General features: G+C 38.4%; 1 protein-coding gene across 2 annotated transcripts; it reads right to left on the reverse strand.

The window, feature by feature from the left end:
* Positions 1 to 581: 581 nt before the first annotated feature.
* Positions 582 to 10,818, reverse strand: LOC105176486 (protein CELLULOSE SYNTHASE INTERACTIVE 1-like). 2 transcript variants are annotated; one of them, XM_088877127.1, is made up of 8 exons: positions 10,527 to 10,818; positions 9,838 to 9,936; positions 9,007 to 9,080; positions 5,244 to 8,292; positions 2,520 to 5,064; positions 1,638 to 2,092; positions 1,109 to 1,225; positions 582 to 1,016 (listed from the first exon to the last, which is right to left on the reverse strand). In XM_088877127.1, the coding sequence occupies exons 3-8, from the start codon at positions 9,021 to 9,023 to the stop codon at positions 861 to 863; spliced, it is 6,339 nt and encodes a 2,112-aa protein (XP_088733253.1). In that variant the 5' UTR covers positions 9,024 to 9,080; positions 9,838 to 9,936; positions 10,527 to 10,818; the 3' UTR covers positions 582 to 860. The 2 variants fall into 2 exon arrangements, with proteins under 2 accessions (XP_088733253.1, XP_088733252.1); XM_088877126.1 differs by having other exon boundaries at positions 9,838 to 9,977.
* Between the last annotated feature and the right edge of the window lie 1,904 nt (positions 10,819 to 12,722).

Genomic DNA, 12,722 nt, shown 5'->3' on the forward strand with positions numbered 1-12,722 from the left:
TGTGAGTTGTTTTTCGCTTTGGGCTAATAATAATGCCTTGGAATTTGAAAACGCGTTTGCATTCGGACAACCTTTTTATTTTCCTTTTTTAGAAACTATACTATTAATTAAAAGTTTGGTTCAAGAGAGTCCACATTCATTGATTAATGTTGGTAAAATTAAGTTCCTTAAATATAAATACTTTTGTAGACCTGTTTAATTTGTCATTATTATAAATATATTTTTATTATTTAAAAAAATTTAAATATTCTCTTAAAATTAATGATCGTTTAATAAATTCTCTCCGCGACAGCCTATTATAGGGGTGTTTGTTAGACGTTGTTAATTTTTAAAAATATTTGTAATTTTTCAAATAATAAAAAAGTATTAACCAATTAAATGATGCAGAGAGTGGGCAGGGAATTATTATAAAACAATAATTGCATATATAAAAAAGAAAGTAAAATATAAATGAGGAATTAACAGAAAATGAAGTTTAATTAAATATTGATAAATTAATTAAAATGAATATAAAAATGAAGTTAGAAACACGTTCTTGCTATCACTATAACTAGTAATCACCATAACCTCAACCAACAATATATGTCAAGAATCATGAACCATTATTCTTTCTCCCAATTTTTCAATCAAACGGATGTGGTTACAAGCAATTACAAAAGAATCTGATAATCCTCAGCCCAATTCTGCTTCCAAGAAATTCAAAAAATTTAAAAAAAAAAAGAAAAGAAAAGAAAAATTACCCTCATATTACAAAGAATACATCAAGAAATGGCAGCTTCAGTACTAAAGGAATGCCACCAAAACTATATACACCAAAAAATAAATATTACAGAAGAAGAATCAGTAATTTTGCAGAAAGCTTAGCAGGGATCTGCTACTCTATTAGACCACTGGAATTCTATTTCCAAATTCCTTGAAGGTCCACTTTTGCTTTCAGGCAGTAGGGTGTACTCCCCAGCAACTGCACCTAACATCACTACACGATCGATTTGGATCGTCACCTTCCCGAACGAGCTCTGCCGTTATGATGAGAAAAGTGATTTAGAATAGGTAACTCAAAAAGTGAATAGATTACATGCATATACACATGAATATTCGATACAAGTACCTTCCCCATCTTGCTCTTGTTCTTGCATGAAATGTGAAGCTTCTGGCCCTTGGGAGGACTTTCAAAGGACCAAGCGAAGCTCTCGCCCCACTCTGGGTTTGGACCAGTCGATACAACCTGACAACAAAGTACATGTTTCACAGATTAAGATTGTTTAGTCTTAAAGTGCATATGGAATATCCATCCTACTTAAGCAGTTTAGCAAGTGAATGTTGCACGAATATGACCAATTCTACATTAAACACTCCATACAATGTCAAAAGCGAGAAGGTTAGTTCTAGAAATGGAGTCCGTATGTCCTAAGAATGCCTGTGGTTTTTGTGCGACCTTTTCCTTTTCCTGACATTTTTGGGGCTCCTGGACCTCGATTATAGGGGCTTATACAAAAATTGAAATGAGATCCACAAGCACGGATGGTGATTAACGTGCAAATGCAAAAGATTTATATAGATTAGCAAAACCATATATATAGAAGATAAAGGTCAGAATCTGGTAAACAGAAAAGAACCAGTTGGGTATGATTTCTAACCTTGGTTTGCCGTGGGGGAGCATTTCCGAGGGTTAGCTTGCAGTACACGCTTGGGTTCCCGACCGACTGCCTCATGTTGTTTCCTCGTTTGATTATCACCATGAGTGTTCCCGGCAAACACTGCAGCAAGAATTCTGCTTTCTCCTGGAACCTAGGAGGTCCTGATTGGATCAAGTATTGTAATAGAGGTATCGCATCTGCAGCAGCTACAGATTGTGCTCGAGAAACTTCAGCTGGACATGCTGACCAAGCCTGCCTGAGAAGAAGTAGTGAGTCCAAGACAGCTTCTTGAGTGGCCTCCGATCCTGTCTTAAGGGAAGTGACAAGGTGAGGGATGCTTAGTGTTGCAGGTTCAGTTCCTCTTAGACGGGGGAAGTTGCTGAATAGTGCATTGAGAGCCTTCAAATACTCCTCATTTACAGTGCCACTGGCCCACAAGTGTTTCTCGATTGCAGCTACAAGGGAAGCAGAGTTATTGAATAAATAAAGATCAGTCAATTATGAAGAAGAAAAACATCTAGCTGTAATTAAATATTGAATGGTCACACACAGCATGTGTAATTTTAACTTGACTTCAGTGAAGTGATGAGTTTCCACTAAATATTTCCAAGATTGGAGATATGCGATAAACAACTAACTTAGATATAACCATCAAGAATATTTTTATCATTGCCAGGAAGACATTTTAGTTTTTATCTTGAAAAAGCATCTTTTCCGCATGTATTTAGAATATGAGCAGAATAGCATAGAGAACACATTTGAACCGCTTTAGCGTCATCCATGCTACGAGACAAGTTGCAAGAGACAGGCCAAGCTAATTTGGACATTTTTATCAACACAACTCAAGCAACCTCGGCAGGACTAAGAGATGAGGAGGTTTACCTGTTATAGCTCTGACAGTTTCACTTGAAGCATATTCTTGTATAGTATTATTAGAGAAAAGAAGTTTGACAAACATAGCTGCCTGTACTGATGTTTCCGGGTCACTGGAACCAATCAGATCAAGCAAAACCTGAACACCACCAGCTTCGGCAAAGGCCCTTTTGTTTGATCTGCTGTACATAATAAGGTTCTGTAGCGTGCATATAGCTACTACTTTCATTTCTTCAGTAGGTTGATCCTCAAGCAGATTCACTAATGCTCGGCATGCTGAAACAGCATCAGCTGTTCGAGCAAGAACCTCGTTCTGGAATAGATCACCAAGAGCAAGAGTTGCCAGTAACCTAGCCTGCTGGCCTTGGGTTTGGGGATCCAAAAGATATTGGGACAATGGTAAAATTGCAGATTTGGTAACTTTAGATTCCCTGATCTTCACATTGTTCAACAACACCTCAAGAAGTCTGGCAGCCGTTTCCTCACACTGATGATTTCTAAGAATACCTAGAAGTGCCTCAATTGCCCCACTTTCAGCCATTGCTTCAGCAGTGGCTGGGTCATCGCTCTCCAACACTAGAAGGGCATTCAGTGCACCAGTAACTGTGCTCTCTGAGCCAGAACGAAGCAGCCTCACCAACACTGCTACGGGTACTTCCAGATAGAACTCAGAACTAAACTGCAAAATGATGGATAATATAGAAGCAGCAGACTCCCACAAGGCATTTGGGACCAATGGATCAGCTTGAAGTATGACTTTGGACAGCTCGCTCACACCACCCTCTTTCGCAATTTCATTTGGCCATATTGCTGCAACCCTAACAAGAGCCCTCAAGGCTCTCTGTTGCAAAATCAGAATGCCAGAACCAAGAATGCGTACTAACGGACCAATCACCTGCTGTGTTAGTGGGTCTCTTTGAAGATGCTCCTCCAGAAGCAGGTGGGACACTAGCTCAGCTGCCAACTGCTGCACAGCTGAAGCAGGAGAGTCAAGTAAAGGTAGGAGAGGTTCTATAGCTTGTCGAGGTGTGAGGGTATAATCAGCACGACACTGTGGATGTTCTAGAATATTCACAAGAACCTGCAATGCACTATGTTGTCCATCAGGTCCAAACTCTAATCTTGTCAGCAACAGGAAGAGAGGCTCAACCACTTTTGCTGCTGATGGACCTTTTGAAATGGTTGCATTATTTGTAAGTATTCTGAGCAATTCGGCAAATGCAGCACATAGGAAATCTGGTGCTTCATGAAGTATATCAAGCACGCTCTCAACTACTCCAGCTTTCACCATTTCCATCTTACATGCAGGCCTATCTTTCCCTAACTTAACAAGAGCCCTAGATATAGCCTCATGGAGCAGATAATTCTCACCGTGGAGAAGGCCTAAAAGTGGGATAACTGCACCATGTGCGGCAACAAGTTCCGCCAGCTGTTCATCATCTAAAAGTTCATCTAATGCACGGACAACAGAATGATGAGCTGGACTGTACTCAGTAACAAGCAGAGAAACCAAAGGCTCAACACAGCGGGCAGCTGCTGGAGTAGATCTTATCCTTGTGTTGCTGAAGAGAACACAGCACAGCTCAGCAGCGTCCCCCTTCAGTTCCATTGAGTAGTTTGATGAAAGAATCCTGCATAGCACATCAACAGCATTCATCTCAAAATCAGTGACTGCAAGGGCTTTCGATGGGTTTTCCCTCAGCAGTCTAACCAGAGCAGCAATAGCAGCATGTTGCTCCTTCTCTGACCCTGTATTCAGTATTTCAACCAAAGGTTGAACAGCTTGCCTGGAAGACTCTGCATTCCTTACATGGTCAGCAGAAAATAAGTTCTCCAAAGCTTTAGCAGCACTATATCTTGCTGCTCGTCCACCTAACCGTAGAACTGCTATAAGTTGACTGACAGCACCAAATGCAGATTCATGTCTCCTTATCTCAGCTGTGCTAAACAGAATGCCTAGTAAGTCTGTAGCAGCTTCCTCATACGCATCTTGTGGGCTGAGAGAAAGATATCTTGTCAAGCCCTCCAACGCCCCTGACTCTACCATCACAGTCTGATTAGGAGGAGAATCTTTAGCAAGCTGAATTAGAAGTCCAAGAGCAAGAAAAGGTGCCCCAGGTCGACCTGGAATAGGTTTAAGCAAATCAACAAGGGCTGGTATGGCTTTCCTAGAAGTTGCGCCAGCCCTGATATCATCAACCCTGAACAATTTCTCAAGAGCAACTTGGTCAGGATAACGAACCAAACCAAACTCCACTGACAATTCTAGAAGGTCATATATATCAGCATCAGCACAACCAAGTAAAGAAATGAGTCCTGCTGCTGCCCCTGAATTTGCAACAGACAAAAGAGTTCCCCTGCTACCATTGCAGACCAGACTGGCCACAGCTTGAGCAGCAAAGTATCTGTTTGCTGCCTCCTCTGACCTCAACAAATTAGCTAGTACAGGAATTGTATTCATAGTAGCATGTGCGCGAATTATATCTCTATCTTGAAACAAGACTGCTAATAACAAGGCACAAATCCATATACTGCCATCCTCTCTATAATCAGACTGCAAATTTGCAATAAAACTGATTAAATTATATCCAAGCAAATTTGGAATCAGCATTTAGACTAGAATGATAGCATCATCAGTGACTATTTCACAATACCTATTGCTTGATAGTTATATGCAATATGGATCATGAAGGAGTAATGCAGTCAGAGCAAATAATGTAACACACTGATTACCTGTGTATACTGCACGAAAGATTGAGATATTTTCTCAGCAAGAACTTCAATTCCACCAGCCTCCATTATCTCAAGCTTACTTTTGTCATCACACCTAGCAAGTTCAGAAAGAAGCCATGCAGCTATATTGACACCGTAAATGACTGATGTACTCCTCTCAGAGTCATTACTACTTGTTTCAGCAGTTATCCTGGAGACACTTATGATATCTTTGCTGCCATGATCGCCAACTTCAGAAATCTCTGCAGAAGTTAGCATTCCAACAAGAGAATGGATGAGTGAAGCAAACAAATTAGATCCATTTAAATCTTCAACTACTCCTTGATGATTCACTTTTGCACTGCAAACAAGAAGTGCAGCTCCTCCAATTTTAACCCTTGCATTAGTGGAACTAATTAGCCTTCTAGCAATGGATGAAACGCATCCAGTGGCACAGGCAATTGTGCTCCCAAGAACTAGGGGCTGAGCCTGGCAGAGCCGAGATAGTATTTCTATAGCTTTATCCTGCAACAGTGGTGTGGCATCAGCAATACATGAAACTATTGGGATAATGCCAGCAGGGTAGTCTGCAAGAACTGCACAAGCTGGTTTTATGTGTCCTATATCTCCGATAGGCCTTGAGAGGAAAGCAAGTGTATCTAGAGCCTCTGATCTGGCAATAGATCGGCTGTCAGCAGCTTCCAGAAAAGAAACGAGAGCAAGCACAGTTCCAGTACGATTTACAGTGTCAGTTAAAGCAGAATCAATCTGACGAGAATGGAGAAGCCGGGCAATTGCAGCTGATGCATTGATCTTTCCGATATTTGTGCCTTCTTGCAGCACTCTAGTGGCAGGCAAAATAATTTCTTCCAATATAGCTGTTTCTAAAGCTTTACTATCTAAAAGGATATTTGACAAAGCACATACTGCTTGCTCTGCAACTTGCAATGCTGGAGAGTTAGCAAGCACCACCAACAACGCCAAAGCATCCCTAGCAACAGCAGCCACATCACGGTTCTCTTTAATAGAGAGAAATATTGCAGCAACGCAATGGGAAGCTCCCACTAAGATGTCTTGAGATTCCACATTTAAAAGTTTGACAACAGACAAAAGGGTCTTAACAGCAATGTGTGTTTCGCGCAAGTCCTTCCTGAGATCAAAAATTCCAGCCAAAGCTAGAGCAGACTTTGCTTGAGTCTCTTCCTTTGTAGAGTGTAAGATTTTTATCATAGTCTCAATGGCATCATTTGCTGCACTACCTTCACACATGATATCATTCAGTGGGGCCACAGAGAGCAAACTTTTTAATGCATCTAAGACATAAACCTTAGATTCAGGCAGATCACCAATTAATAATGCAGTGAGTTGGCTAATTGTTGCTGTATCTGACTTATGAATCAAATGATTTAAGGTCTTAGTAGCAATCTCCTTTCCATTGGGACTTCCATTTTTTAGTAGCCAAAGTAAAGCTGGAACAGCATCAGCACTTTCAACACAGGCACGTATATCCTCACTATGATTACAGAGGTTTCCAAGGATTGTTGCAGAGTCTTCTTTAGCTTTTGAAGACCCTGTCTCCAGAATTTGAACAAGTGGGGGAATGCCACCAGCAGCAGTGATGGCCCATTTACTTTCATCATTTTCATGGGATAGAAGGCCAAGTAACGCAACAGCACACTCTTGCTGCTGCTCCGATGAAAGACCAAGAAGAGATATCAAAAGCTGAATCCCTTCACGGCCTTGAAGGGCTTGCCACAAACTACCTTCATTGTTGCAGAGAATAAGAAGGGATCTTATCAGCTCTTCCTGGATTTCATTGGTTGCCATTGTAATCAAACCAATAAGCAGTCTTTTTGCATCAGAATTCACAAGTTTGGATGCCAGTACTGTGTTCCCATACAAACTGGCAAGGGCTTCTATTGTACGCTCCTGCACCAAAAAGGGTAACCGAGGTTTGAACTGCCGTATCAATGTTTTCTCAACCTCGACGGGATCTGATGGTTTAGCATTTTCTGCTTTGCTGTCATATATCATCAGGGCAGAAGCCAATGCTCCTAATGTGTCTGCTACTTGTGCAGGAGAGGTACATGACTCAAGGCTTAGACCAAGACTTGAGATGACAAATGACAGGCCACCAGATATGTTTGCAAGAGCACACATAGCATTCTCTTGCAAAGCTTGGGCAAACTCACCCTGCATGAATTCTTTAGAAGGAGCTATTGTTGCATTAATCAGAGTTGGTATACCATTGGCATTTGCAATCTCCCTTCTGGCTTCTTTGCACTGCGCTGAAAGAGATTTAAGAGCACCTGCAGCTTCTGCTCTTAGAGAAGCTTCATTGCCAGGTCCAAGTAGCGTAAGGAGCAGTTTAGTGGCCTCTGCAGCCAAGACTTTAGAACAAACAGATGCATCCTCCGTCATCATGCATGAGAGAAGAAAGCATACATTTGCTTGAGTATTTGATGGGCCTGCTGTAAGCAATTTGATGAGTGTATCTACTCCTCCAGCTTTAATTGTCACGGACCAAAACCCCTCAGTGCTGCTAGAAAGATTCCGCAGAGCTCCGGTAAGTAAGTCATCGACCACATTTCCAGCCTTAAGTCCCTTCTCCAGTAATTCCCACAATACAGGGACAACTCCTTCTGTTGAAAATATTTTTGATCCAACATGATCCTTAGCACCACCTTGAGAAACAGCATATATGGTTTTTGCTGCTGCAATTTGGCCTTCAGCTGAGTCTGATTTAAGAAGAGCAAGCAGTGGAGGAATGCAACCTCCCAGTAATACTTTGACCCGCAATTCGTTCTCTTTGCATAGACAACCTAAAACAATAGCAGCCTGTATCTTTATCACAAGTGAGCCAGACCGAAGAAGAGACACGAGTACTGGGACTGCTTGCGAATGTGACCCAACAGCACCAAAAGCATTGTCCCGTGTATTAATTAGCTCAAGTAATTGGCACAAGGAACTCTCTTTTTCTTGCGATGATGAGGAACTTTGCCGCAATTGCTCAATGCATTGGGCAACACTTGCTAATGTCCCATCAGTGTCCTCCATGCTAAACCTATCTCTGCAGGTATAAAGAGGAACTATGAGTGTCATCCACATGAACCCAACATAACCTTGTGAGATGATATCAGACAGATAAGTAAACAAAAATGCATAAAGCAAGGTCAGAGCTGAGAATATTTAAAGTAGCTAATCGGAAAAATATTTGCCTAGGGTTAAAAGAAAAACATCATTTATATTGCATACAGTGCCGAGAATATTTAAAGTTGAACTCAACAAGAAAAAGCTGTGCGTGTCTTTAGTGCTTACAGTGCCGAGAATGTTTTTAGTTTTTGCCAAAATTAATTAACCATGATAATCTCAGATAATGAAAAAAGATAGTTTCCAAATTCGACTCAAGTTCTCAGTTCATGAATAAAATATTACTGAGGCTCGTGATTGATCCTTCAAAGAAGAATAGAGCAAAATGTCATCAGTTCTCTTTAATGTCTAATGTAGATAGGACTGAAACATGAATATCAAAGTTAATATCTACAAGTTGAATGTCTATGAAAAGATTGATTAGCATAAGTCTTCCATTTCATTCCTTTTTTAAAGTTTCCCAAATGTTGGAGCTTGAACCAGCGTTCCACAAAATCATTTCAGTCCAAAAGTACACATAAATTTACAGCATATATTTAATACTCAACTGCTGAAGTTGATCAGCTCACTACATCAGTTGTAGAAACTAATATTTCTGAATAATGTAATAAATGCTAAGAATTGAACAACCAACCTTGAATTTAGTTTCATGAGGGCACGTGGAGTTGGAGGCTCTGGGTCATGCAATCTAGCTTTCCCACTTCTCTCCTACAGTAGAAGAATTGCATAAACTTTAGTGAGACAGAATTCACAATGACGATAAGCACATAAGAAACATATTCAGGGAGTTATAACATAAGGTGATTGGTTGCTAACGAATCTACCAAAGAAAATCAAAGATTATCAAGAAAAGCAATAATCTAAATGGTAAAATGAGACAAATTTATGAATAGCTCACAACTACTCAGGATCTTATGATCTTTATGGAGAAAAGACAGTTGAGCTAACCCTTAGAACACAAGTGGAGGGTATTAAACAAGTAAGAGAAATAGCAATCTAGGTTCTCAATTTTCTTCTCTTTCCTTTAAGAGAGGGAGAGAGAGAGAGAGAGAGATGAGAAACTAGTGATCTCTGTTTCCAAAGATTTCAAGAAAAAGCTTCAGGAAAATGTGTGAAAAGATATCTTGCTTTAACGTGATCAATTTATCTCTGAAACAAACACAGAAGAAATCCAAATTCTTCAGTCTGAACTAAAATGGAAAAGCTAAAAATGTCACTCTTCGCAAGTACAATAGCTTCAATCAAGGTGTCTCTACAATTTTGAGCAGTTGCATTCTGCTTATTTACAAAAAACTAGCAATAACTTAACCAAACCAAGGAAAACTTGTGAGTGGATGTTACACTCAAAGCATACGAACCAACCATAACATACAAAATAATGAACAATTTATTCCAAGCCTTGAATTCATGTCATGAGAGTTTATATATTCCAAGAATCAAGCTACTGATACTGTAGAAATCTTACAAACTCATTGTGAGGAAGGGTGCTGCCACTTGGAGCAGCCACCCTCCAAGCCAATGTTGCCGCCAGCTTCGCTGTAATCCCAAGATCTCCACTTCAGATCTGACTCACCCAACACACAGGTGGAAGTTAACAGCAGAGTCCTGTTGAACTTCCAAGTCAACCACACTATAAACCAAGTCCAATAAACTGAACCATGCCAGTGGATAAAATCTTAAACTGAAAAAATCCAAATTCTCAACATAAAAGCACTCACCAAAACCCAACTAACAGAAATGTCAAGAATCAAGAAATCAAAAATTGAGCAAATTCTGCAGAACCATATTGGAGAATCAAATGAATGCGAGTTTAAAAGTGATAGATGTTCATTAAGTGGGCGAGCAATTACGAGCTTTTCAAGCAAAAACGAGACAATACTGAACAAGATATTGTTCTCTTCATTCGATTCAAACAATCAAAAACCAAAATCAATGCACAAGAGAAGCCAGCCCTCTCACCAAATTTCTTCCTATAAACAACTAGATCAAGGTGTTCCCAGTTGAAAAAGTTAACACCCTAATGGAGAAAATGCACGCAGCCCATTCAACTAAACTACACTGACAGGCATCACGTTTCCACATGAAGCTATGAATGGTGATGTCTTAATGAAGCTTGTGATGTAAGATCCAGCAGAAATGAGAAATTGAGGAAACCTTTTCTTAGATTCTGGAAGAAGACGTCGAACTATCCTCCTTCAGCATGAATGCTGATGTCTTAATGGATGTGAATGTGTTGCCTGTCTCCCCCTCCCCTCTTGAACGGTTTCGTAGTTCACAAGCGAGGAAGATAATACTACGCCTTTTCACCTTTGTGACAGAGAGTATAACGTGTATGTCATAGTGTGTATATCACTCTGTGGTGAGTATGTGAGAGAGACAGAGAGAGAGTGTGCGTGTATAACTGTGCTTGAATGTGTGTGTGTGTCTGTGAGAGAGAGAGAGTGAAAAAGCTTAGCCATTGCTAGCAGTGGATGACTGGATGTTGGTATGGAACACCGACAGATTTGGCGGCGGCTACTTTGGTTCTCTGGCCTCGGCTTCGGCTCCACTCGTTTTTGCTTTTTAACTGCCCATTTTCCCTGGTTTGTATATTCATTTTCGATTTTCAATTTTTAAAACAGTAATTAAAATAAAAATATATTTATTTATACATATTTTATTAAAAATATATTAATTTGATATTATAATTTAATATAAAATATAATTTCATTAACTGATCTAAATATATTGTTATTTCACATTAAAATTTATATTAAATTAAAATATGTTTTTCACTGAAAACTTAAAATTGAAAACGAAAACACAAACACACAGACAACTTGTTCGGTTGCAATTTTAAAAATGATACTGTTAAAGTCGACAAAATTTTATTTTTCATCATGTAAGTATCGATGTGTTGCACTTTTGGTTTTTTATCTTTTGAAAATATATATTTGATTCTATAAGTTTTATAATTTTGATACATTTAATCTTGTAACTATCTGGTGATCAAATTAAATCCTACATGTATTTGCAAAATACATCTTTAGTCCTTTAATTTATTAAATATGACACTTTTAATCCTGAATTTGGTGGAAAAACAGAATGGTGACCAGGGAAAAAAATAAAAAGGTGATCCTCAAACGTAAAAGAAACTAATCAATTTGGCAGTAAAAATGTTATTTACTTAAAGTGACTCTTGTAGTTTATATTGCATAATGTTTCTGTACAAACTTCATCTTCCAGCAAAGCTTATTTATACTACTTGGTGGAAAATTCTTGATCATACATTTGTGGTTGTAATTAATGGCTTACTTAACAAGCCATGGACTTTCTAAAAGATTTCTCAAAATTAGCTAGCTACGATATTTTTTTATTTGTTTAAGTATCTAAGATATTACTAAAAAACACATTCAGTGTAATACTCTTCCTTACTGCATTTATGGGAGTCTCCAATCTTTGTGTGTAGTTTTTCAAATTTGTTACGTGGTAGTGCTTTAGTAAACATATTTGTCAGTTGCTCTTCAGTGTTGCAGTAGTTGAGTTCAATTTCTCCTCTGGTAGTTACTTTTCGAAACGAATGGTACTTGATGTCGATATATTTAGTCTAATTAAATTTGGCCCCATTTTTTTATTTTTATTGCATGATGAGTTATTTTATCTAATAATTCAAATTTAAATTTGATTTGATAGGATCCAAATAATTTACAAGGCAAATGAAAAGTAGTCACATGAAAAATACAAGTATAGAATTATGGGTAGCATGTCATTGTTGTATTTGATCAAATTGAGTCTTGGATTGATATTTAATATTTTCCTTTTTATGTAATTTCATGAAAACTTAGCCGGCGGCTCCGCATATCAGCTGACCGCAAGCCATCTCTCTCTCTCTCTCTGTAAAAAGTCTCAAAACAAGCCATGTTCCTTTTTGGCTCAATTATAAGTAATGTCTAATGATAGCCAAATTGCCCACATGCTGTTAAGGTGTCAAATCATCACAAAACACATGCAAATCATATCCAAATATGCCATTTCTATAATTTTTTTTTTTGTTAAAAAAATTAGGTTTAACTTTCATGAGATATATCATAATTACGAATATTTTTTAATTATTTTAAAATTTTAAAAATACTTCATTAATATTTAATATATATTTTTGAATGGAGGTCTATAATTATCAACTTTGCTCTTAATATTTCTTAAAAAAATTAAAAATTATGAAAAATAAATCGGGTGAGGTGGATGAATTATCAATTTTTTTTTTTATGTTAATTTATCAGTTCGACTTTCTAAAATTTTGCTTTTTATCATTTATAATTATTTTTCAACCAAGCCTTTTATCAAGAAACACATAACGTATAGTTACATGTG

The sequence above is a fragment of the Sesamum indicum genome, linkage group LG13 (genome assembly GCF_026168435.1).
Source record: "Sesamum indicum cultivar Baizhima isolate 11 linkage group LG13, ASM2616843v1, whole genome shotgun sequence".
Taxonomy (NCBI): Eukaryota; Viridiplantae; Streptophyta; class Magnoliopsida; order Lamiales; family Pedaliaceae; genus Sesamum; species Sesamum indicum.